General features: G+C 40.1%; 1 protein-coding gene across 4 annotated transcripts in view; it reads right to left on the bottom strand.

The window, feature by feature from the left end:
- Nucleotides 1–27897, bottom strand: part of atp1a2a (ATPase Na+/K+ transporting subunit alpha 2a) — a 63963-nt gene that overhangs the window by 16535 nt on the left and 19531 nt on the right. For 3 of the 4 annotated variants that reach the window (XM_015956085.3, XM_015956084.3, XM_070541558.1), the window contains 7 exons: nucleotides 26603–26801; nucleotides 25637–25746; nucleotides 13750–13884; nucleotides 8420–8499; nucleotides 6253–6362; nucleotides 5222–5397; nucleotides 1911–2047 (listed from right to left, as the gene is read on the bottom strand). In XM_015956085.3, coding sequence (XP_015811571.1) covers nucleotides 1911–2047; nucleotides 5222–5397; nucleotides 6253–6362; nucleotides 8420–8499; nucleotides 13750–13884; nucleotides 25637–25746; nucleotides 26603–26801 — 947 coding nt within the window. Of the gene's footprint in view, nucleotides 1–1910; nucleotides 2048–5221; nucleotides 5398–6252; nucleotides 6363–8231; nucleotides 8342–8419; nucleotides 8500–13749; nucleotides 13885–25636; nucleotides 25747–26602; nucleotides 26802–27897 lie in introns of those variants that run through there. The other variant, XM_015956086.3, reaches the window with a different exon arrangement.

Raw genomic sequence — 27897 nt, 5'->3', positions numbered from 1 at the left:
CGAGTGTGTTGCCCACAAACACACCGACAGACTTTAAAGGTTCATAAGTGGGATTTAATTTAAAACCTGTGGAAAACAGCTGCTCTGGTTTCTGTTAAGCCACACTTAGTATTTATAAACCTGAACGTCCTCCCCCACCAGTCCAGGATCAAACCTGGGTCCGCTCCAACTCATCTTCAACTGCAAAATCCAGAGCATCGTGAAACATTCACAGGCATGCCAAGCCTGTAGGGGGCGGCGGTTCCCTTGAACGTGGAAACCTAGTGGCAATAACCATCCTTAACATTGTCCTTCACCTGTGGTCTTCTACAGTAAACACGTGATGTCACAGCCTTCGTCACCAGCAGGGACGGTTATGCAAGTTCACAAGAGAATGCCGAAAACCAAGAATTTGTAAATGTCCTCTTTGATGAGAGTTTTGGAAATAATAGTTTTTGGTGCGTTGATACAAGCGTAGAAAAACATCTACCTCCGAGTGCACGTGGCCTCCATCGGTGAACGAGCTAGGAGGGAATCTGTTGTGTCAAACCCAGAGAAGTGCAAGAGTAAAATGTAGTCTGGAGGTTTTTGTATTCGGTAAAGATTAGTTTAAAACAGATTCCAGGCTGGACATTAACGTAATTTGAGGCTTTGCAAATACACCATGATGTGGGTTATCTTTCTAATACTGCCTTTTTTAATTGGGCTTTAGCGTTCATAACCTTTTGCAGTTATGGTTGAATTTGTCAGTTGGAGGTCTTTTATTTCCAGGTTTTGAGTTTGTTCTCATCCTGCTCATCCCTCACCTTTCAGTCAGCCGAGCTGTTCTCTCTCTGTAATTGCTCGCCCAACAGTTAGGAAGTCCTTTGTTTCGCAGTCTTTTTTGTTCCACTGACACTAGCTGATCTGCTAGTTAAAGTTTCCTTTTACCTCTTCAAGATTCAGTGTCTGCCTCCTGAGGCTTTTCTTGCATCATTACCGTTTTTGTTTTCTTCAGTAAACCAGCAGCTCCGGGTCACTTCATCTCTCAGCCAAATTGTTGTCAATTTGAACCCACTTCAGATCACTTACTGCTCACTTTGTCAACAGTTAGTGCCCACATTGTCAGCCACCCAACCTTGGACTATATTTCATACCCAAATTTCCACAAACTGGGCCAGAAATGGACGTACAATTTGATTAAAGAAGAACTGAACACAATCTGAGTTTTCCTCCTATTAAACTAATTAAACAAGGACTAAATGACAACACAAACCAAAACTTTTACATTTTGCCTCACTTTTAGAGCTACTGTCATGAAATGTTGATAAATGAAGAAACTGCTAATTAACATGCAGTAATTATTTGTTTGATCCATCCTTTGTGGAACATTATAAGAGACAGGGATATATGTAATAATTGTTTCCTGGCAGAGCAAATGGACCTCTCAGTAGGAGACTCTGTCTGCCTTTTACGTCGTTTTAATTTTCTTTCTACGTCAGCTGTGAAGCCTGCAACGGGCAAAACTCCTCTCTTTCTTCTCGGGACCTTTCATCATCTTTCTTCTCCAAAGCCATTTTATTTTATTTTTCCCTTTTTAAGATTTTGATCACTTCAGGCATAATCAGGCCAAATGCTTCCTTCAGTTTTGTGTGTATTAGCTAGGCTTATTAGCATCTGGGATCCATGTTGAATGAACAGATTCTTTGGTTCTTTCTTCAAATGCGTAACCTTGCTTGAGCACACATCCAAGAGACGCATCACTGCTCACACAATCTCACAGAGTTATCCTCAGATGCTTGGGCGCAGAGCCAAAACCTGCTCTCTCTCTCTCTCTCTCTCTCTCTCTCTCTCTCTCTCTCTCTCTCTCTCTCTCTCTCTCTCTCTCTCTCTCTCTCTCTCTCTCTCTCTCTCTCTCTCTCTCTCTCTCTCTCTCACACACACACACACACCTGGGGTTAACTTGGCTCAGAGGGATGTTAAGTCTCTCGGCGATATCCTCCACCGTCTCGTTGCCCTCAGAGATGATGCCCACACCTTTGGCGATGGCCTTGGCTGTGATTGGGTGGTCCCCGGTTACCATGATTACCTGCCGACAGACAGAAGGTCCCATAAATCACGAAGCTTTATTGCGATAAGGCTTCCTGTATCATCATACGGATGTCGTGTGTCACAGCGTGCTTGAGCTACATGGCAGAATGGGTCTTATGGGTCTATAAGTTATCTAAATGGCTGTGTTGTTACAAATGAAAGGAATGGTGCCGTTAAAGGGTTGAAGGTTTAACCCCACTGTAGTCAAAAGTCTGGGATGGTGTAAATTAGTGTGACTGTAAAAGAAAAATCCATCAAACTTGAAATTTATGACAAAACAAGAGAGACATTATTCTTAGTTCAAGTTCAGAGCTCGAGCCACTGATTTGTATATTTAATAAACAAAGAAATGAAACATGAAATTAAAGCTAAAAAGAACCAAAACGCCACCTAGTGGCTGGCTGTAGGACAGTATATAAGCCCCGCCCCCTCTGTGGAAGTTATTCACACATTTTCATGACTAAAAATACAATCCCAAGATTCTTTTTGAGGTGATGCTTTTTCTAATTCTCACCCCGATGCAGCATGTTCAAATGTTCTGTTTCTTATTCGTTTAAAGACTACGTTCACTCGTTTTATCATCTGCTGTTATCTCTAGTCCCCATGAATGTCTTGTGAGTCGACCTGAGGGAAAGAAGCTCTGGCAGTCCTGTTTCAGGAACTAGAGGTGAGCAGAAGGCGACAGAAGCTTATTTGCTGATATTCAGAAGTCTTGCTTCTGATTGGATAACAACAACGTGACTCCACCAATGACCCTGCTTGCTCTGCAACTCTGATGTTTTATCTCCACATGTAACACAAGCCTGAAGGAGTTCTGCCATGTTGTGGATTTGCTAATGCTAACTGTTAGCTTCTACTAACCAGGATGTTCTCTCCTGGATGCCAAATTAACCACAACCTTCCCCGTCGCGAGCCAAAATGGAATGCTACTTTTTCAATGTGGCCAGCGATTTACTGGCTTTCAAATCTGAGCTTTTCACCGTGTATTTTCTATCAGCGGTTAGTGCATGAGTTAAGCTGGATTTATACTTCTCCATCAGCTCCAAAAGGGAGAGACATGCACGCTTGGACGGACATATTTTGCCCTCATACTTCTCCGTCTCCTGGGGAGTGTTGCAAAGCAATTCCCCGCCAGGACAACAGAGGGCGTAGCACTTTTCTGTGGTACCCTGTCATGTATCGGTCCAAGATAGTGTGTTTATATTGTGTTTTTTTGTATATATAAGAGACTTTTTAACACAGACTCTCATTCTCCTCCACCTCTTCATGCGCTCACCACCTCTAAACCCACGTTTCCTGTCATTTCCGTCCACAAATAAAACGCTTGCTGCGTATCTTTTCACTCCTCCAGTCACGGGGGAATTAAACGTTCATATTCTTAGAGTTTTTTCGCGAGGTATTCTTCAAGCTTCTCCGTGTCTGCCGCTAGTTATCCTCAGCTCTCTTTATGTTTTTGAGGGTGCAATGGCAGTGGTGTAGAGGACAGCGGTGCCCTGACCAATCACAAGCTTGCATTCTCCGTCTCGACGGACGGATGTTTAGAAAAAAAACTCGAGATCCATCCTTGTGAGGGCTCTCCAGCAGGCTCGCAAGGACGGATAATGGCGTTGCGTGTCTCCGCACTGACGCAGATGCAGAAGCATGACTCAGGCTTTAGGGGTAGAAGATGTTTTTCATGTTTAGCCTGCATGTTAAACTCAGAGTGATCGATCATATTTCAAAAATAACAAGTAAAAACAGTTTCTCAGTGAAGATTAAGTCATTACTCGATACACATGTTTGTGCAGAGCAGAAGGCAGATTTAGCACTAAATACCCTTCAGGATGCTTAAAGGTAATTGTTGAGATCTTATCTAATCTGCTGAACATTTAGGTTTAAACTCCCTCAGCTGTGGAACGCTGAGCAACAACAGCATGTAGCGCAGGAATGCAAGTACTAAATCCTGAAGGCAACTGCAGCAAGATGAAAACACAGAGACGCGCCACCAAAGAGGGTATAAATAAAAATAAAGTCAGCTTTACGAACAGCCGAGCCAAAGTGCTGACCTCAGCTTGATAGAAATGCCTGAAAGAGCAGGTCAAGAGAAGAAAACATCAAAAATCACACAAACAAATGTTTTTCTCACTGCTTAAAATAATAAAAAACACAAATAACTTTACAATTTTGCTTCTCTTGAAAATAGAAGGAAAACGTCATACTTAATTTACATATTTACATCACAATTAGAAAAGGATCAAGAACTTTTTAAACTTGAAATCAGGCATTTCTAGTTATTTACTCTACCGCACACACACGTCAGTTACCAGTAAAATGTGCATTTATTCACTTTCAATGTTGCTTCAAATATAGTTAAGAAAACAGGGGAATCGTCTCAACCTGCACAAGTTTTCTTGCTTTCAAAATAAACAACATGAATACTTTCAAATAAAATTCCTCCGTCTGAACAAACCCCACATGATTCATTTCAACTAACACTTTTTATTTAACTGATTTTTTTTGCCTCTGGTCATTCTGTAAACAATTATAATACATTTCAAACATCTGTTGTGAAAGGAAGCAGGATAACTTCTTTATTTAAAATGGAAAACCTCTTTTCTGCATTTGGAGTCGTTGCCTTGAATTTAAACAGCTCCTTCTGTTCATTATTGCTTTTTTAATCTCAGTTGGCAGTTATTTAACCTTCCTGAGGCTGAGCTCATTATTAGCATCTTCTTCTGTGTTTATGCTGCTGATTAACATCTAATGCAGCCGTGAAACTCCTCTAAAAGTCATAGATGGAGCCTTTTTTGTTGTTCAATCATGTATGGCATCCATCTTTAATTATTTGCTCCTTTGTGATTCCTAAACTTTATTTTGAATAAGTTTTTATCTGAAGATGTAGTTCTAAAGGTGATGTTGGATTTGATCACAGATTAATCCAATAAAACTAAAAAACTGGAACTTTTCTGGAAGCGCTACTCCAGAAGCTTGTTGCAGTGGATTTTGTTTCTCCAGCGGTCATCATCGATCACGGCCCTGGAGGTGATTTTCTTGTCATTTTGACTCCACGCTGTGTTGTGAAAAGACATTCAACTTGCAAATAGTGGTTCTAAAATGCTTGATGCATGAAGCCACAGGAGGAAAGGGCTTCCTCGGGGACAACGATGACAGCTGAAACTGTGCAGCCAATTACCTTGATGCCAGCAGAGCGGCATTTACCCACAGCATCGGGCACAGCGGCACGCGGCGGATCAATCATGGAGATGAGGCCCAGAAAGCAGAGCTGCTCGATGGGGAAGTTTGTGTTGTCGCAGTCAAAGTTGAACCCTCGAGGAAACTGGGACGGATGCAGGTTCAAGTGGCAGAAGCCTGGAAGAGGAGAGGTGATTGCACACAGCAGAATGAATTTACTGAAACTTTTTGCAGAGAACAGGATGTTTATTAACAGAAACGTGCATGCATAAAGGACGTTTTAAAACAATGCATAATCAGTTATCTTTAGCATGCATCAAAGTAGTTTCTAATTTCAGATGTGGAATCTAAAGCTGCCAGTTTGAAGATTGAATTATTATCATCAAACACTTTTTAAAAAATATGTGTCTTTTGTCACTTAGGAGTAAAAAAAACAAAATGTTTCAGATGCAGAAAAGTATTTTTTCTTAAAAGACACAACCTGTGATTATCATCACCAAAAGCATCACGCAGACACAAGCATTTACATGATTTCCTGAGTTTCTCTTCAAAAAAAGCAATATTCCACATTTAACTGCTGTGACATCTACTCGAAGAAAATGATGATAGCACATAATTATTACCTATGGCAGTTTTTAAAACAGATGCCAAGATTTTTCCCTTACTTGTCAAGATGGTGACATTTACAGAGTCGGAGCAGAGAACACACAGAAGATGGTTCAGGTAATGACATTTTACCCAAAAAAGGGGTGTCTGACATTTAAAAAAAGGAAAATAACATTTTATCATATTATGTTGTATTTTGCCTCAGAGTTTGACCTGGATTAGGTTACGCAATTCTAATTTTTAGGTGATAAATCTTCCAGAAGTACATCTAGTGGTTTTCAGCAGGTTTGTTGCTGCATGGCTGCAACGAGAGCATTCTGCTCTTTTACGAGGACATTTCCAGCAAACTGCCTTGTTTACCAAGAAGGTAATAAAAAGTAAGAGCTGTTGCCCTCCATCTACCCCTAGTGATGTCCCCACACTAACCCAGAACTCTTTCTCCCAGTCCACCCAGTTCCAGGTAGGCATTCTGGAAGGCTTCTTTCCACATTTCATCGAGAGGTTCCTCCTGGCCGTTGACCATTATTGAACTGCACCTGAAACATGACATGATAAAGATACAGCCACTGCTGCTCACAATGACACTCTTCTGCACAGAAACCAAGGCTGTAAAAGAGGTGTAGTTGACATCATTTTGCAAGGTAACGATTTTTATATTTTTAGGATAATGTGACATTTTGGGAACTGAGAATCAGCTCCTCTAAATCTGAGACCATGCTCTTGAATCAGAAAGGGATAGAATGCCTTTTCCAGGTCAGAGACGAGGTCCTGCCTCAAGTGGAGGAGATTAAGTATCTCGGGAAAGGTTGTAGCGTGAGATCGACAGGCAGATTGGTGCTGCGTCTGCAGTGATGCGGGCGTCATACTGGTCTGTCACGGTGAAGAGAGAGCTGAGCCAGAAGGCAAAGCCCTCACTTTACCGGTCGATCTACGTTCCTACCCTCACCTATGGTCACGAGCTTTGGGTATTTACTGAAAGAACGAGATCACAGATACAAGCAGCTGAAATGAGTTTTCTCTGCAGGGTGGCTGGCTGGATGGATGGATGGATGGATGGATGGATGGATGGATATTGAAGGTGTTTTAGGACAACAGGTCTAGGCTGGTTCAGACTAGCAGTCACCTAGTGAAACAGAAATCAGCATTGGCCAAAGAAACCCAAATCAGTTCAGATGAACTCTGTTTCTTCAAACGGAGGCCATTCATGAAGCTATCCACAAGCTTAGAGCTGAAACAATGCGGCAAATCTTTAAAAATGAAATAATTTCAGACAAAAACACATAGGAGCGCAAAATCCCCCGTTTTTTGTTTTCCTTTTTATTCTAATTAGGATTTAGATTCTTTGATGCTGGTTGGATTTAGACTCAGTCAGCTTGTTGGTTGAAATCGGACCGAATTTGGCCTAAAAGTGAAGTTTGTTCTAGTTTTAGTACAAAAGGTTGGCAATTAGTGTAAGAAAAACAACATCAGCCACAGATGCAGCGCTCCAGCTCCACTCACTTCATCCTAAACACAGCTAAATGTTCACCTCTCTCTCTCTCTCTCTCACACACACACACACACACACACACACACACACACACACACGATTTCAGACTACAACCATATGTCTGCAGCGTATCAGTAATTAGATTTGTATTTTTGTTCCCTACTTTATAACCTAATTAGACACCCATAACGGTTAATAATGCTTGCCTTAACATCTGTCAACTTGTAATTATTTTACAAAAACATGTTCTCCAGCCGAGTAGATGAACTATCAGGTAATTAATAAATAAATAAGATTTTATAGTAACTGAAAATGTAAGATTTCTCTAATTCTCCACTCTGACAGCTGACGACTGAACTATTATTTTCAATGTTTTGCAAAAAAAAAAAAAAAAATTATTCAATAAACATTAAAAAAATCTGAAATTAGCATTTTTTTACTGTATAAATTGGTTTAATACACAAAGATGTAAGTTTAATCTGATATTTTTACTCGTATTTGACTTCATTTGGTTTATTTTTTCGTGATAAATGGTGAAAGTTAACATTCCCAGTGAGTTCAGACGACGAAACGTTTCAGTTGTGTATAAATGAAAGCATCCTGAGATATTTTTCTCCCTTCAGCATGAGGGCACGGAGCTTTTGCTGCAGACTATTTCCACCAGTAGATTAATAACAGCTGTTGCTGCGGCGACACGTTCCAGGAGCAAGATGGTGTGTGTGTGTGTGTGTGTGTGTGTGTGTGTGTGTGTGTGTGTGTGTGTGTGTGTGTGTGTGTGTGTGTGTGTGTGTGTGTGTGTGTGTGTGTGTGTGTGTGTGTGTGTGTGTGTGTGTGTGTGTGTGTGTGATTAAATCTAAGTAAACTGCTCAAGCTGAGAGGACGGTGTTGCAAAGTTCATAAAAAGTGGTGGCATGACCTTGTTTCGGAGCTTTAAGACAACCGTTTAGAGCCCAGATGAAGAAGATGCGCTGCTGCATCCTTTTACTCGTTTCTTTTTGCTGACATTGTTCTTTCTCTGCAGCACAACTGGAAATGGTAAACAACTAGATTTTAAGCTCGGTTCTCCTTCCTGGGTGCAGATCAATCAATTATTGATAAACAAACCTGTCCAGGATTCTCTCAGGAGCACCTTTCATGACCAGAAGATGACCAGAGGAATTGTCCTCCACTTCGTGGATGGAGAGCTTGAAGGAAGAAAAAGGAGAAAATAACAGGATTATTAGGGTGGAAAGTCTGCAGCATTATTTGGTTACAGGAATGAAGTAAGTTCAATCAGAGGAATGTTTTTATGTAATTGCTAAATTTGTGAGTTTTCCTTCTTTTTGACAGAGTGAGAGTGATGGGTGTGTCCTCTGTTCATGCAGCATCCATCCCCGGAATAGCTTGTATCTGAGTCACGGCACATCTAATCTCAGAAAAGCAGCACAATAGCTTTTTTCCGTTCCTCCTTAACACAGGCATTGCTGCTGTGGTCGTCTGTTTCCTAGCAGGCTGAGGAACACTGCAAAGCATGCAGTCATCAACAAGCTTTAATTGTTGCTGTGCTCTTGAGCAAAGCGCTAAAAGTCTGGCTGATGTCATTATACAGCTCTCACAGAATTCAGCAGTTTTTTTTTACTCCAGACTCCACCGGATATATCATGCTGAATGAAAATGTGAAAAACTAATGACAATATGCAAAATTGAAATATTTTAGGATGAAAATGTAAAATACACAAAGGCTAAGGCCTTTGGAACACATTTTGTTGAATAAACATACATTTGAGCTCTTTTTTAAATGAGGCTGCAGGCAGCAGAAGGAGAATTAATTTAACCTCTAAAACTACTCAAACCTATTTTCCTTTAATCATCTGTTCCTCTGATCTTCATGTTGAGCCACACGCAGTTTGGATGACTTTAAATGTCTGATATAGGAGTAGCATGCTATAAAAGTTAGATCAAAGCATTCGTGTACATTTCTTCTAGACTGGAGCTGTTTTAGATCAAATTTTATAAAATAGGTCCCAAAATTCTCAAAAACAACTCAACACAATGCATTAGTGCATGTTGAATTTAATTATTTTACATACAGAAGGAATTTAGTTGTTATGCATTTAATTCCTATTTAATCACTATTATACAATATCATAGTTGTTTTTTCAAATAAAACTCGTGAAGGCCCTTAAAACTATTTTTTTCTTCTGAAGAAGTTTTTATTTTTACTCTGCATCCTGCTGAAAGATCCATGTACTGCACCTTGGCCCTGTAGATGAGGACCCCTGCAATGCAGAAGGTTAAGGACTCTATAAAAGGTTTTTTATTCAGCAAAATTAGAAAATCAGAGCAGTTTAATTATTTAAGCCACTTGCTTACAGCAGTTAAGTTAACTCTTGAATCTATTGGTTGCTATTACATTTTTTCTTTTTCTTTTACTAATTAATTTTTAGACATTTTTTAGATTTAAATTTTTGGTTTTCTTACTTTTATTTTGTTTACCAGGAGGCAACATATCCAGATCCTCAAGCCACCTCAACTCCTCGACGTGGAGGAGCAGCAGATCTACTCTGAGCCCCTCCCGAATAACCGAGCTTCTTACCCTAAGGGAGGGCCCAGCCACCCTGCGGAGAAAACTCATTTCGGCCGCTTGTATCCGCGATCTCGTTCTTTCGGTCACTACCCAAAGCTCGTGACCATAGGTGAGGGTAGGAACGTAGATCGACCGGTAAGTCGAGAGCTTCTCCTTCCGAGTCAGCTCTCTCTTCACCATGACAGACCGGTGCAACGCCCGCACCACTGCAGACGCAGCACCCATCCGCCTGTCGATCTCACGCTCCAGCTTTCCCTCTCTTGTGAACAAGACCCCGAGATACTTAAACTCCTCCACTTGAGGCAGGACCTCATCTCTGACCAGGAGAAGACATTCTACCCTTTTCCGACTCAAGACCATGGTCTCGAACTTAGAGGAGCTGATTCCGTTTCAGGCTGCAAATCAGGACTTATATCCATAGGCGTCATTTTAACCGGGGACGCCGGGGACATGTCCCCGGCAAAATTTGTGATTGGCAGCTGTGTCCCCCCCACTTTCAAAAACGCCTGCTGATGAGGATTTTTGTTTTACCAGCTCAGATCTTATCCAGGGGTCGGCACCCTGTTCCCATCAAAGAACCATTATTACCCGTTTCCCACGGTAATTTTGGACGGACCTTAATAAGCAGTGACTTAAGTGAAGCAGGCAGGTCGCGCTAGAAAATTTCGTTTAAAAAGATGTCATAAATGTGTTCCCCCGTCATTTTTATTACTAAAATATGAAGTAAAAACTCACAATTTAATTTTCATTCATTTGTCATTAATATGTAGTCTACACCCGTGCGTTAAGTGGACCATCTTCCAGTAAACGCACAGCATCCAGTCCACCTCTCCAAATGCGTAAAATGTGCATCAGCCGCTAGTTAGGCGCGCGCACCATCAGCTGATCAGCCCAGACAAGAGCAGAGCGACTAGAGAAAGACTAGAGGATAATTGTGTCTGGATGTGGATGGAGATTACATTTTACAGCAGCCTGATCATCATTTAAATACGTAAACCATCACCTGTCTTCTAGTCCACGCTATCAGCATTATTTTATATTTTAATTGGTGTGTGTGTGTGTGTGTGTGTGTGTGTGTGTGTGTGTGTGTGTGTGTGTGTGTGTGTGTGTGTGTGTGTGTGTGTGTGTGTGTGAGTGAGTGAGTGAGTGAGTGAGTGAGTGTGTGTGTGTGTGTGTGTGTGTGTGTGTGTGTGTGTGTGTTTTCCACTTCAAACACTGGTCTAACCAACCAGACCAGCGTGTCCAGTAACATATTAATGTTACAATTAAACAGTTTCACTTCATGTAGGCTAGGAACGTTTCATCTGCCGTGGCCCGACCGCTTCTGCTCCACATGAACTTTGTGCGTGATCAAATGTCTCTACGCATCATGCGGAACTAGACGGGAACAAGCGCTGTTCAGCCAAAGTTTCATAATTTCATAAAAAGAACATTTTCCAAGTGACACATCCCTCAGAGAGACCGGGTTTCCAGAACGCTTCAGTGGGAGGAAATCATCGCATGCGCGTGGTTCTGCACTGCGCTGCACTGCGAACCCCAGATCTTCAGCTCACTGTCCACCGGGGGCGCTCCGAGCCGCGCTGAACACAGTGTCCAGTATAAAGAGCTCTGATGTTCTGATGGGAATATTTTACCTCCGCGTGTGCGTTAACGATTAAAATGTCAGCTCATCCATGAGCATCAGTGTGCGTCGGGGTAATTTTTTCAAACCAAGCAACATCCTTGAGTACATCTGTCAAAATAAACAGTCAAATGGAAATATATGTAACCTGCCGTTTAACTGTTTTGCCTTCCTGTGAAGATTTTTGCAAAGAGAAACAATTAAACTTGATTAACCCCAGAGCCACGCAGAGAACCATGCAGTGCGCATGCGGGAAGATTCCTCCCACTGAAGCGAGTGTTTTCCAAACCCTGTCTCTCAGAGAGACTTGTCACTTAGAAAATGTTCCCTGATGATGAAACTTTGGCTGAATAGCGCTTGTTCCTGGCTCCAATGTGGCGACACATCCAGGAGCCGTCTGAGGAGAAGCCCAGAATCTCACATCCTCTTCAGCTCATAAAGTGCCCATATGATTACGCACAAGCGTGACCGGTCAACCACCGCAGACCGGGTTGGACCTGTTCAGGTTTACGCAGGCAATCTTTACATTTAGAATTGGCATACAGGTGTAAAATTAATGCAGTAAAATATAAAGCATTTTATTTAAATATCCATTTATTATTTTACAAGCACAGAGAGTTGCATCAGATGGATGGAAGAGCCGCATGCGGCTCCAGAGCCGCGGATTGCCGACCCCTGTGCTAGCCTACTTTATTGTCCCCAGCAATTTTTAAACCCCACTCAAGTGTATGGTTATTGTCCCCAGCAATTCTGAAAACAAACTGACGCCCTTGCTTATATCACACCCAAGTGATCCAAAATGGTTCAGCCATGAAGAGTTGTGCATTTAGTTGTTTGTAAAGCAAAATCGTGTAAAAAGTGTGAATGCCCTCAAATAAAATTGTGATTTTTTTCAGTTCTAAACATTTATTTTTATTGGAGATTTTTTTTTTCTTGCTCTGGGCGATTTTAGTCCTAAAAGATTCTAAACTGAAAGTCACATCTGATGAGTCGTGTGTGAAACATCTGGATCTTAAAACAAAGTGCACTGACAGTGAATTAGCTCTACAAAGTCATGATGACATCACATCATCTTGCAGGTTTAGCTGATTAGCCTGATTAGCTGTGTGCTTTATATTTTAATTACCAGCCACACGTTATTAGCGGCCGGTAAAAGCCTCTCCAGCTGCATGTGTGCTCATGAGTCTCTACATGAATAATTTGCAGAGTCTGTTTGCAGCGTTTCTCTCCTCTCCTCTGGGGAGCAGAAGCAAAGCTGGGACTCGAGCTCCTTGTTGTGTCACTTTCCCTGTCATGCACTAAAATCAGGGTGTTTTCCCAACAACAACAACAACAACGTTGCAGGTAAAAACAGAGGAGAGAAATCAAAGCAGACACCGGCTTCAAGGAGAAGAGGCAGACGTTACGGACAAGCTGACAGCTCTGTAACTTAGACAGATACAGAAATTTCAATGAAGGGATTTCTGTAGGTGCAACAGGAGTTAATTTGGAGAAAAAGTGTTGCTCTCAGTGTTCTGAGCCTTCCTTCTGAGTCGTTTAATCACTGACAGACTGGAGCTTTTACATCCTGTGATTTATGGTGGATCTTCATCCCAAACATCAGCTTTTTCACTGCTAACATAACGGACGTATAACGCAGATGTCAGGTGCTTCCTAGCTTGTTGTTAAAAGAAAGGAACAAACATGTTTACTATTGTGCAGCAGATGTGTTTTTTCTGTGTCTGTCACACAAATGTGAAACAAAACTAAACTGTTTTTACAATGTCAATTTAAAAAGTTGCACAGAAATGTAGATGTGGAATTGGTTTGTTAGGAAATTCCAAAAGAAGAATTTCAAAATATTTAAAAGAAAAATTTAATTGAATAATCATGAAATCTGGAAAGTAGAAATGTGCATATTTGTCTGTATATCAGCTGAACAGTAACAATATTAAATGGTAGTGCATAAATTCCACACATAAACCAAATAAATTCACACTAAAAGTTAAAAAAGAGTTGACCGAGTGGGTTAAAATCCAACAGAAGTCACTGTACGAGTAAAACACTCTAGCTCTAGTCTTAAATTACATCATGTTCCATCCTGTTTCATTTGGACCAGGTGGAATATGAATCTGTCCCTCAGGAAAGTCGACAACAAATTCCTTTTATATGAAATGCAGTTTTAAAGGAAACAAGACTCTAAAACTAAACGCAAACAGTGAATATTAGAAAGGCTGGATTTTCCCTGAACGAGACGTTGGTGCTTACCTGGTACTTGTTGGTGGAGTTGAAGGGGATTTCTGCTACTTTGGGGTTTCTGGCTCTCATGTCAGAAACACTCCCACGACACACCTCGATGCATTTCAACAGGGCTGACTCTGACGCGTCCCCCGCTGTCTCCCTCTGGGGAAACAGACGCAGGATCACATTAGTGCAGTCACATCTGCATATTAAAACTGAGTGTGTCTGTCTCAGTGTGTGTTTGTGATGAGGCAGAAACTTTTGTTGTTTTTTACAATCTAAACGAGACACTTCAGGTGTCTTCACTCACTTCTTTCACAGTTTTCATTAATGACGCTAAATATCATCTGCGTTTAGCAGCAAACTTCAGAAAACCAAGTTAAGTGACAGTTGTTGCATGTAGCTCCTGCTCAAAATGTTAACATCAGCTGCAATCAACATAAAGCTGGTTAATAAACTGTTGAAAAGTGTAAAAACAACCTAAACAAATGTTAAAGCTGCTGCCAGTGGCTCATTAGAGTCACCACTGTAACCACCAGTGGCTCCTGAAGTCAAAACTGTGGTAGCCACACACACACACACACACACACGTACAAAGATCCGGGCCTGCAGGGCCGGTGTCGGTACATCGGCTCGGGGTCCTTCGAGTGCTGATGACAACACATTACTGCAAATCTACTCGGCTTTCACACATAAGTTTTGGAAAGACATCAGCAGTTTTGTTAATAAATTCTTGTTTGTTAACACCTAAATGTTTTCTTCATAATTGTAATTTGTTAATAAAACACCATATTTGTTTTGTAAAGAATGTGAAACTGCATAAAACCAACATCGGACTGACAAATATAACAGTTCTTATATGTGAAGCCATATCTGTTTGTATTAATGTGGAGTTCGTCTGTACATTTCCTTAGTTGTTATCTAAATACATTCTTTGATTCAAAATATTCCTTGGTGTCTTTCAATAAAGTTCTTCTATTTTATTTTGCCCCATTTCATCAACATCAAGAGCTTTTGAGGGTCACCATTTATCATTTGCTTATATTTTACATTTCCTTTAGAAATTCAAACATATTTTTTCCAAAAAGTGTTGATTTTTGGACTACAGGACTACAACCGCTAAGACTACGACTGCAAATTTGTTCTGTCCAATTAAAATCATAACGTGATAACGTAACTTCCGTAAGCTTCGTGTTCAGCCAATCAACTACTTTGACGTCATCGGCAGTCGATGGACCCTGAGCTGATCCTGCACCCGAGCAGATCCTGTACCGACACGGTATCCAGCACATTTTAGTGGTTGAATATCTTGTTCGGTAGCTCCTCAGGCTCTGCAGAAGCCTGTTAATCGCCTGCTGATTGAAATCAGATGTGTTGAAGCAGAGTTAAAAATAAAGCCTGCTGGATACCGGCCCTCCAGGACCGAAATTGAATAGCCCTGATCTAGAACACAGACTAAAAAGTAAGCTTCAGATACACAGCTGATGTGTAAGGGCTGGAGGAAATCTTGAACTTTCAGAAGCTAACGGATCAAAAAGCCAATTGAATCAATTTTAATGCTTCTACCTTTTCATATGTGGGAGCTGCTCCAGCTACCAGACCAGGCTCTGTTCCAGCGACAAGTTCTGTTCCAGCTACCAGACCAGGCTCTACTCGGGCTCCACCACCAGCCTCTGGGTCTGGCCAACAGGCTCCACCACCAGCCTCTGGGTCTGGCCAACAGGCTCCACCACCAGCCTCTGGGCCTAGCCACAGGCTCCACCACCAGCCTCGGGACCCAGCCAATGGGCTCCACCACCAGTCTCTGGTCCTAGCCAACAGGCTCCACCACCAGTCTCTGGTCCTAGCCAACAGGCTCCACCACCAGCCTCTGGGTCTAGCCAACAGGCTCCACCACCAGCCTCTGGGTCTAGCCAACAGGCTCCACCACCAGCCTCTGGGTCTAGCCAACAGGCTCCACCACCAGCCTCTGGGTCTAGCCAACAGGCTCCACCACCAACTAACGAGGCTAGCTGACAGACCACGCCGGCTTCACAACCAGCGGCTCTTAACGCTAAGACGCCACCTAAGAGGAGCAACATTAATGAGGAGGAACTGGAAGACATAAAGAAATCACTAAACTTTATGTCAGAAGAAATAACAATTTCAAAACAACAAAAATTGATACTTAATTTAATGGATGACATTAAAGAACTAAGAAGGCTGAGCAAGGACAAGGACAAGAAGATCGCTATGCTGGAAGGACGAGTGTCAGATCTGGAACAATATACAAGAGTAAATGATGTGAAAGTGACAGGACTGGAAACCAAGCATCAAACATATGCACGGGTGGCAGCTTCAGAAAAAGGAGAGCCACCTGAGCAAGAACTACGCACTCTGGAAGAGCAGGTAATGCATTTCTTCAACAGCAAGGGTATTGAAATGGACAGTAATAATATTGAGGGATGTCATCCTCTTCCAAGGAAAAACAAAAAGCAATTACCTGCCATTATCATTCGTTTTGTTAATAGAAAACAGAAAAAAGAACTGCTCAAACAAGGAAGAAAGCTAAGAGGTACAAATGTATATTTAAATGAACACCTAATCAAGAAAAATGCAGACATAACAAGACAAGCAAGAGTTTTGAGAAAACAGAAGAAAATACAGGCAGCTTAGACATCAGACTGTAAAATATTCATTAAGTTGAATGGAACACCAGAGCAGGCTAAGGTTCTAGTCATCAAAGAGATGACGGAACTAGAAAAATATAACTGATAAATCAGTACGCAAATTAGAGTGAAATATGAGGGGAAGATCTAAGATGCACAACCAACTCAGATGGCTGACAGTTTACAACTGACAACTCATACAGATAATGAAAATAAGACATTGGGGTATGACAGCAATATAGATCCTGATTGTAATTTCTTTAACAGTAAGACAAATGAATGCAATTATTATTCAAATGAGCAACGTAAAAAGACAATCAAGGTAGAAAAGGGAATAACAATGGTTCACTTTAATAGTCGAAGCTTATATGTAAACTTTCAAGCCATAAAAGACTATACAACACCGTTTGAACAGCATTCAAGGTAATAGCCATATCAGAGACCTGGATAACTCCTGGAGAAGAAGACTTTAAAATAAATGGATATGAATTATTCATGTAGACAGGATCAACGGGGGGGGGGGGGGGGGGGGCACTTTACATTAATAAAAACCTAAAATATGAAAGAATGGGAAGAATGACAACTGTTGTTGATGGAATGATGGAATGTTTAACAGTGGAAATAAGTATGGAAAAAGGGAAAAACTTAATTGTCAGTTGTATATACAGAACACTAGGATCCAAGATTGAGATATTTAAGGATTATATGGAGGAATTATTTACAAATATTAATCAGAAAAGAATGTTTATTTGTGGGGATTTTAATACTGGCTAATTGAATCCAAATCATAATAAGAGTACAGAAGAATTTATTGATTCCATGTACAGCATGGGTTTATTTCCACTGATAACAAGATCGACCAGAATAACATCTCATTGTGCAACTCTAATAGATAATATATTTACAAATATAATAGAAGAAAATGTAAAATTGGGCTGTTAATCAACGATATAACTGACCATTTACCAGTCTTTGCGTCTTATAATTGCCACCATAAAGTGAACAATGATGGGCACAAGATTATGAACAAAAGAATAAGAACAGAGAGGACATTAAACTGTCTTAGAAATGAACTCTTAAAACAAGATACAAACAGAAGTTAACAAAGCGTATGAAGTATTTTTAAGAACATTTAACACATGATAAAAACTGCCCAGTAATTGAAATCAACAGGAAACACAGCTATGCAGGAAGACCATGGATGACTAAAGGACTACAAAATGCCTAGCCTGGCAAGCCAGACTAAATAAATGTATTATTTAGTCTGGCCATGCTCCATTGACGGCTCTCGGTTGTGGGGCGGGTTCTACAGTTGTCTTTCAAATGATCTCCGCATTCCACTGGACAATGAATGTGACATACTCTTGTTTCACTCTGTTGCATCATCCCACCCACCAGGCATATAGAGTGCTCTGATTGGCCCACAAAGCGGACAAAGCTCTGTGATTTGTTCACTAAGCAGATAGAGCACTATGATTGGCCCACGATTACGGACCAATCACAGCTCTTTATGTGTTTGAAATCCCTCTAGAGAGCTGTGATTGGCTAGCCAGAGTCCTGGTAGGAGCTGCTGAGGTTCCAATGGAGCATGCCTAGACCATTCTTTGCAAAGCAAGAATTTGGTCTAGTTCACTAGGCTACAAAATGCCAGCAAAAAAAAAGAATACCCCATATCGAGAATTCATAAAAAAAGAGAACAATAGAGACTGAAAGGAAGTATAAAAATTACAAAAATAAATTAATTAATATAATGAGATCATGTAAAAGAGAGTATTTCATTAAAAGGTTACAACATAATAAAGATAACACAAGAGATATATGAAAGGTATTAAACAGCATAATCAAAAATGAATCAAGGAATAATGATTACCCTGGGTACTTTATGGAAGGGACAAGAAGCATTGATAATAGGAAATGGTTTTAATGAATTCTTTGTAAACATAGGGCCAAAACTGGCAGAAGAAATAAAGGTTGATGGAACAGAAAGGGACATTGGTGAAAATATTGAAAGGAATAGAAGCTCAATGTTTTTGAGAGCAGCGGAAGAGAAAGAGATCTATGACATAGTTAGAGGACTTAAGAACAAAACCAGCACAGACTGGAATGATATTGATATGGTAACAGTAAAAACAGTTATTGACGGTATTGTAAAACCATTAACATTTATATTCAATTTGTCATTTCAAAAGGGGTTTTTTCCACAAGATATGAAAGTTGCTAAAGTTATTCCCATTTACAAAACCGGTGAAAGGCATCATTTTACAAACTATAGATCCATGTCGACACTCTCCCAGTTCTCTAAGATACTGGAAAAACTGTTCATAAAAAGATCTGACAGTTTTGTGGAAAAATATGAATTACTGACAGATAGCCAATTTGGGTTCAGACGCAACAGATCAACAGCTTTGGCATTGATAGATTTAATGGAAAAGATAACGGACTGTATGGACAATAAGAGGTATGCACTCGGAGTTTTTTAGACCTAAAAAAGGCGTTCAATACTGTTAATCATGAAATTCTATTTAAAAAATGGAAAGGTACGGGTTTAGGGGAATCGTTGGGAGCTGGTTAAAAAGCTATAGGTAATGTATGTATGTAGGGAATGGGAAACAATATGTACAAATAAATGAATACAAATCTGATTTGATGGATATAGCTTGTGGAGTACCTCAAGGTTCAGTATTGGGACCAAAACCGTTTATTATGTACTTAAATGATGTCTGCAGAGTATCAAAAAATTTAAAGTTTGTAATATTTGCAGATGACACAAATATACTGTGTTCGGGGGTGGAATTGCCACAGGTCTTGGAGTTGATCACACAGGAATTAACAATATTAAAAAAGTGGTTTAATATAAATAAATTATCATTGAATCTAGATAAAACCAGATTTATGTTATGTGGTAACCAAAAGAAAAACATCAAAATAGAAATTTGTGTGGATAATGTATATTTAGAAAGAGTAAATGAAATTAAATTTCTTGGTGTGATCATTGACCATAAGCTCTGTTGGAAGCCACACATTACTTATGTTCGGGGGAAATTGGCACGGGTCGTTGCCATCCTGGGGAAAGCAAAGAAGATGTTGGATCAGAAAGCCTTGCACATATTATGCTGTGCTTTACTACTGCCATATATGAGTTACTGTGTAGAGGTGTGGGGAAACATACAAAAGTAACATACAGATGATAACTATAATACAGAAAAAGGCCATTAGAATAATAAATAATGTGGGGTACAGGGACCATACAAGTGCACTCTTTGTCGAAATGCAAGCTATTAAATTCCAAGACTTAAGCTCAAAACTGTGCAAATAATGTATAAAGTAAGAAATAAATTGCTTCCAAAAGAAATCTGTTTATTGTTCAAAGAAAGAGAAGGTGGGTATAACTTAAGAGGCAAATGGAATTTAAAAATACAAAGTGCTAGAACAACTTTAAAAACTATGTCAATCGCAATTGCAGGAGTTAAATTATGGAACAGTCTAACGGAAGAGATAAAAGAAGTTAAAGCATAAACCAGTTTAAAGTAAAACATAAAAACCTATTTTTTAATAAGTATAAGAATGAAGAAAACAGGGTTAACCCAGGACAGTAATGTGGCTGGTTATGCTGTTGTGCTTCTTTTTCTGTGTTTTTTTTGGTTTGTTTGGTTTTTCTTTTTTCTCCATAACTGGTGAATCTGTGAATTTAAACATTCTCTGTTTTCCATATGGTGTTTTGTTTATTTTGTTTTATACTTTTTTCATATGTTGTTTGTTTAATTTAAGACTGAAAGAAAATTAAATGAATAAGAGGTAAAACTTGGGGGTAGGGACAAATAAGTAAATACTTCTGCCTACTCGTTTTCAAACAAATAATGGAATTATATTGTGTAATGATACATGTGTGAAATGTTTGAAATAAAAATGAACTGAACCGAACATTCACTTCAAATGTGGATGAAAATACACTCTAAAAAAAGGAAGTGTTGAATTTACCTGAAGTTATGTCAACCGGTTCCACTAAACCTGCTTGCTTAAATGTAGAGGAATATACATATACTTTTGACTATATACTGTACTTAAACATGTTATTTACAATTAATTAATTAGATAAAAATAATTTGTTACAAAAAGTTTGCATCACAATTCATGCCCTATGTATTTATAAATATCAAGTTGCATCTTATGCTCCAAACGTAACCAAAACAACAACTAGCCTACTGAGATCATGCGTCCACAAATACGAACATTGGCTTCTTGCGCTAGAATACTTTATAACTTAGACCATTTTTTTTATTATTTAGAAACATTTGATATTGACTTAAAATGAAATAAAATGATTTCTGCTTTTTCTAGGAATCCTGTCAATATCTTTATTTAATTATATTTTGCATCACACCAAATACAAATTTGGGTCTCAGGAGGTTAAATGAATAATAAAAAATTTGCTTTTCATGAAGAAAAGAAAAAGTCTACTTTTTTACAGCTATGTTTGTAGGGTGTAGAAAGAAGGCATGAAGTAACTTTATCCATATGAACTTTATTACAAGCAGGAGGGTCAAGCATACTAAATGAGTTTCCTTTATAAAAGATGACATACCGTAATAGTTGCCTTATAATGCTGTTTAAATGTTGCTCACTGGCAGTTTTTAATGATCAGGATATTAAAAGGCCTTGGATGTGATAAGTTCCCATGATAGATCATTATAACAGCAGAGTTATTAACAATAGTGACCTGAAGGAACAGGAACTTCATCAATTTTTATTTTTATGGCTCCACGTTTCTATCAGTGGCACAAAGGATCTGTTATTTCTTTTTTTTATATTTTATTTTTTTTATTTTTCCTCTTTTTTTCTCCTTTTTTAAAAATATTTTGTCTTATGTTCAAATAAATGTATCAATCAATCAAAATAAATAAATCTTTTTTTAACAAATTATTTAATTTATTGGTTGCTATTTGTATGTGAAGATCATTTCAATATGGCATAAGATCCACCCCTCCCCCACAAAAGATCTAAGACTGTACTTTTAAAGTGATCAGGCTCAGTGTGTCAATCTAAAACAATCAGTGTTAGCTTTTGATAATCCAAACCCGTCTATCCCACATCTCTAACTAGAATTCAGCTAAAAACTGAGTAAGAAAGGATCTGTTATTTCTAAAAGAGAAGGTTAAAACTGATCCCAGCTGTTTTAGTATTTCTGAGAAAAATCTCTTTTGGATAAAACGTCTCAGAGTTTGTTTGAGATGAAAGCCTTTTGATTTGGAGGTTTATTGGCCTCCGTTTGTGAAATCAGAATAATCTGAAGGAAAACTCTCTTTTGATAACCAGGGTAATCTGTCTCTATAAAAGCCAACAGCGATAGCAGCAGCCCTTTGAGCCAGGTTATTATAAACGATGCTGAGCTGATGACCCGATGCCAAAAATACAAGTGGGAGTCCGAGCGAGACAAGAAATTTCTCTTTGTCTCTGCTTATTCATTCATGAACAGCCACTAAACAAGGACACGGGTGCCGCGAGATGCGTCCTTGTTTGGGCCTTTTCATGAATGAATAAATAGACGGAGGAAATTCCATTTCTCCATTTTCAAACCCGCAGACGTGTTTAAATTATGGTGGTGGCGTCAGAGCTGTGTTTGAGCGCTGTCAGGAGGGAGGAAGAGGGCCCCACCTCAGAGGAAGCTGTAATCTCTGAGAGCCACCCTGAGAAGTTGTGCAGGTCAGCGCGGCTCCAGCTGGAGGAACAATGGGGATAATACTGACTCACCTACTCAGCAGTATGTGCTTATGGGTCAGTGTGGGGGAGTCATTTCCAGGGGTGTATTGGATTATTTTCCCTGTGTGAGTTTATATGTGAGAACAAGGTTAAGTGTGTGAGTCAATGTGTGTTCATTGCACCTTTGCCATGTGGAACTGACAAATGTTTTTGTGGGTTATTTTCCTCCTGACTGCCTTGTACGATCAGGGCTGACCACAGGAAGTTGTGTGCTGTTTTTTTAAAGCTTAAAGCTTCTTAGGGCGTGCCACTCATCCTTCTTAATCCTATTTCTATTAATAATTTAAAAATTACATTTGTTTTCTTCTTTTTCATCTAAATAAATATTAGTTTTATAGCTGAATTATAGTGAACTGCAACAAAAACCATAGACATCCACATTAAAGAGACATGGTGCAGTTTTTACCATTAATTTCTGGAAACATCCATCAAAATGTTGTTAAAAATGAATGAAAAGATGCCCAGTTGTTGAAAAATATTAGCGGCTTTGTAACATATAACCATAAAAATTTGGTTGAAAATACATGGGAGCGGGTCTAAGGATGTTTCTCAATGCCAAGGAACCTCACCTTGATGTCTTGGCCCCGCCCCAGTTGCCTAGGAGATACGTCACCAAGACGTGTTCCAATGTTCATGTTCTACCGAGGCATGTGTTCTCCGTTTGTTAGCCGTTTAGCTAGCTGAGCGAGGATACACGGGAGGTGTCTTGTAGCCTAGCCTTGGTCTAAAATTACCCAGAATACACCGCAATATTTTCAAAAGGACGGCCGATCAGAAGCCGGCAGCTACTTCGGGGACAATTTTCAAGTTTAAAAGTAAGTCAACTAATTAAAAATGTTTTTTTAAGATCCAAAGAAGTTGTCTATGGTTGGTTAGTTGCTTAGTAGTTGCAGCTTGACAATTTAAAAAGTAAAAGTCTTGTTATATATTTATATTGAAACTAATATGTATAAAATATAACGTTACATTACATGACCATGGAAGCCACATTTACTGATTTGTAACAAACGTATTTTGCTGAAGTTTGCGCTCCCCACGGATTTTTTTTACCCTAATGGGCATCCATTGGTGAGGTCTTACTCTAACAAAAAAATACTGCTTGCTTGCAACAATTTAGGTATCTACTGCCCCCTATCGCCAGGGAAAATACACGCTGTTACTTTAAATTGTTGATAGTGTTTAATCAGTTTTTTTATTTTATTTTTATTAGGCAAAAAATTGATTAAAAAATTACAATAAAATTAAAATAAAAACTATTTTACATTTGTGTGTGTGTGTGTGTGTGTGTGTGTGTGTGTGTGTGTGTGTGTGTGTGTCTATATATATATATAGACACACACACACACACACATTTAAAAAGTAAAAGTCTTGTTATATATTTATATTGAAACTAATATGTATAAAATATAACGTTACATTGCATGACCAACCATATATACACACACACACACATCACTTCTGTACAGGGAGTGCGGAATTATTAGGCACATGAGTATTTTGTCCACATCATCCTCTTCATGCATGTTGTCTTACTCCAAGCTGTATAGGCTCGAAAGCCTACTACCATTTAAGCATATTAGGTGATGTGCATCTCTGTAATGAGAAGGGGCGTGGTCTAATGACATCAACACCCTATATCAGGTGTGCATAATTATTAGGCAGCTTCCTTTCCTTTGGCAAAATGGGTCAAAAGAAGGAATTGACAGGCTCAGAAAAGTCAAAAATAGTGAGATATCTTGCAGAGGGATGCAGCAGTCTTAAAATTGCAAAGCTTCTGAAGCGGGATCATCGAACAATCAAGCGTTTCATTCAAAATAGTCAACAGGGTCGCAAGAAGCGTGTGGACAAACCAAGGTGCAAAATAACTGCCTATGAACTGAGAAAAGTCAAGCGTGCAGCTGCCAAGGTGCCACTTGCCACCAGTATGGCCATATTTCAGAGCTGCAACATCACTGGAGTGCCCAAAAGCACAAGGTGTGCAATACTCAGAGACATGGCCAAGGTGAGAAAGGCTGAAAGACCACCACCACTGAATAACACACACAAGCTGAAACGTCAAGACTGGGCCAAGAAATATCTCAAGACTGATGTTTCTAAGGTTTTATGGACTGATGAAATGAGAGTGAGTCTTGATGGGCCAGATGGATGGGCCCGTGGCTGGATTGGTAAAGGGCAGAGAGCTCCAGTCCGACTCCGACGACAGCAAGGTGGAGGTGGAGTACTGGTTTGGGCTGGTATCATCAAAGATGAGCTTGTGGGGCCTTTTCGGGTTGAGGATGGAGTCAAGCTCAACTCCCAGTCCTACTGCCAGTTTCTGGAAGACACCTTCTTCAAGCAGTGGTACAGGAAGAAGTCTGCATCCTTCAAGAAAAACATGATTTTCATGCAGGACAATGCTCCATCACACGCGTCCAAGTACTCCACAGCGTGGCTGGCAAGAAAGGGTATAAAAGAAGAAAAACTAATGACATGGCCTCCTTGTTCACCTGATCTGAACCCCATTGAGAACCTGTGGTCCAGCATCAAATGTGAGATTTACAAGGAGGGAAAACAGTACACCTCTCTGAACAGCGTCTGGGAGGCTGTGGTTGCTGCTGCAATCAATGTTGATGGTGAACAGATCAAAACACTGACAGAATCCATGGATGGCAGGCTTTTGAGTGTCCTTGCAAAGAAAGGTGGCTATATTGGTTGCTGATTTGTTTTTGTATTGTTTTTGAATGTCAGAAATGTATTTGTGAATGTGGAGATGTTATTTTGGTTTCACTGGCAAAAATAAATAATTGAAATGGGTATCTATTTGTTTTTTGTTAAGTTGCCTAATAATTATGCACAGTAATAGTCACCTGCACACACAGATATCCCCCTAAAATAGCTACAACTAAAAACAAACTAAAAACTACTTCCAAAAACATTCAGCTTTGATATTAATGAGTTGTTTGGGTTCATTGAGAACATGGTTGTTGTTCAATAATAAAATTGTTCCTCAAAAATACAACTTGCCTAATAATTCTGCACTCCCTGTAATCCCCCAGCAGAGTAAAATTCCGGGGTTTTGGGGCCAGAGCGGCCACCCGCTAACCCTGCCCCACATACATGTTAATTTCAGGTTGCTGGTTCCAAGAAAATTAGAAGACATCATGTAAAAATTTAAACACTTTTTCATCATTTTATGATTTTTATCTCTAACTGCATGTTTATATATATTTATTTCTATTTTAATCAGATTCTGGATCAAATTACTTTTCCCTAAAGTTTATTTTCCTCATGTTTTAGGCAGCAGTTCACCTGACACGTCCAAGTACTAAGCAGGCAAAATCATGTCTCATGAATTATGTGCAAGCATTAGTTGATCCGTATCTACAAGAAAAAGCCTGCTCATAATGGCCTTGCGTTAAGCCAAATGCACCCCCACTGCTTCAGAGAGGGATAATTTATGAGCCTGCAGCTTAATGTGGAACATTTGGAAAACGTCTGTTGTGGTGTGAGTGAGTGATGAAGGTTTGTACCATCGGAACGGGGAACTGGCTCTGTCCGGGTTTGAAAACAGCTCGGTTGCACAGACCAGCCACACGGGAAAGAGCTGCCCAAGTAGCGGAGCTCTTGTCAAACGCCGTACCTGAGAGAATAGCAGAAGGACCTGAGTTAGACTTTACTTAAGCAGAGCTCATTCACTATTTATTCTCCTGACTTAACTCTCGGATCACAGAGTACCTCTGGATATTGTAGCTAAATAACAGGGCTGGGGTCACTTGAGTTGAGCGATCCCCTTTACTTTGACAGAAGTGATTTTTCAACTCCCCAGTCTGGAAAATGGGATCCATTTTTAACAAGAATGCCTTCAAAAATAAGAGCTTCCAGGAAAGTGTTTGTATCAGGATTTCAACTTTCCCACCCAGTCGAGTTAGGAACGACCTTCAGTCTGCTGCATTCATTTTTCATATTTGCCCGGATGTCACGGTGCTCCCTGCTGCTGAACAGGCAGTCTGCAGCCGGGGCTGCTGGGGTGGACACGGAAACGTGGAAGACCTGCAAAAGCTGCAGAAATTAGGTGTTTTTGTGCAGCCTTTGTAAGCACCACTGGTTTATCGTACGGATGCAGAATTGTCTGACTCAGAACTCGTTAGTATGCATGGGACACCTGTTTGTTGTCTGCCAAACCTTTTGGTGAATGCTGGAGGCTTCTTTAAAAATCTGGCTTGCTTTTTCTTTCATTGGTGGGAGGAAGGAATCTGATTGGTTCCACAGCAGCAGCCCTGCCGAGGAAGAGCGGTGTGTTTTGCCACCCATCGCATTCCACTTCTCAATTAATCCGGGCAGTGGAGAGAACAGCCGTGTGTGCTGGCGGTGTGACTATTGGACAGATGAATTTTAGCAGGTGGTCCCGCTTTCTCTCTGCATTCCCTCACTCTTTGTGTTTCCTGTTTTTTATAATCTGCAGCCTTCTCCTCCTCTCCAGCTCAGCTCGGTCTTACCCGTCTGGTCTTCGGTGGTGTCCGCCTCATAGATCTCATTGTCAAACCACATGTGGGCCACGGTCATGCGGTTCTGGGTCAGCGTGCCCGTCTTGTCGGAGCAGATGGTGGAGGTGGAGCCGAGCGTCTCCACGGCCTCCAGGTTCTTTACCAGGCAGTTCTTTTTGGCCATTCGCTTGGCAGTGAGAGTCAAACACACCTGGGAGGATGGGATGGAGATGGGGGAGTAAAGGTGAGGATAGATGATTGTTAGCTGAGGAACGGATAGAGAGCATATGAGAGCAGTGGTGCGTTCAAGCGCTTGTATATGTGAAGCCATGTGTGTTTCTGGTTCCTGATGAAAGTGTGTGTGTATATGTGTGTGTGTGTGTGGGGGGGGGGGGGGGCTGTTATCATGGCTAGTTAGCAGTAGCTGAATGTGGACAATTTAATAAAAAAAAAACCACATTCCATACGCTATAAAACACTCTTATTCCCACAAACACGTCATGTAATGAGACATAACTTCCCCCAGACAACCTGTGGGGCATTTAAAGTGAAAGCGGCTAAAGAAATCAGCCACTGGAAGTTCATTTATTTTGTGTGACCAGCGAAATGTCAACTGATGGCATTTCAAATGCCAGCTGGCACCTCCCTCAGCTCACTCCCTTTGTTTTCACAGAAGAACTTAGCTACACTCCAGCCCTGGAACCGTTTCAACACTTCATGATGAATCACTTTGCTGGGTTCTTTTAGCATCTTTGCAGCTACGCTAACATTCACAGAGGGTAAATCATTGTTTGGAGCGCCACAGGTGTAACTAATAACATCGACGACGCTCCTTTTCATTTCACTGTGCCAGTAAACCATAATAATAAACCAGAAGGCACAATGTCAGAGCTGGAATGCTTAAAGCTGCACTAATCGATATTTTTGTGTCAACAACAGATCAAATTTCAGAAGCAGCTGCTGCGCGAAAGCAGATGTATGAATTCAAAACCATATTAGCCATTATCTACAGTTTTAAAGTGATTTTATTCTAATTTTAGTCCAGTGTTTTGGTTTGGAGGCCAGAAAAATCAGTTTTCTACTGAGAATTTTGTCTGGACTTAAAAAATAAAAGATCATTTCAAGACCAATTATGGACTTTCTAAACAAAACTCACTTCATTTTCCCCCCAAACAGACAGTTATGTTTAGGCAACTCTGTGTTGATTAACTTTGGGTATTAAATCCACATGCTTTTATATATTTTATTAGAAATTACACAATTTTAGACTTTTTTGTTCAGCTCTTTGCTGTGCTGCTCCTGACATT

This window comes from Nothobranchius furzeri, chromosome 11, assembly GCF_043380555.1.
Source record: "Nothobranchius furzeri strain GRZ-AD chromosome 11, NfurGRZ-RIMD1, whole genome shotgun sequence".
Lineage (NCBI taxonomy): Eukaryota > Metazoa > Chordata > Actinopteri > Cyprinodontiformes > Nothobranchiidae > Nothobranchius > Nothobranchius furzeri.
This window is presented reverse-complemented; position numbering and strand designations above follow the sequence as displayed.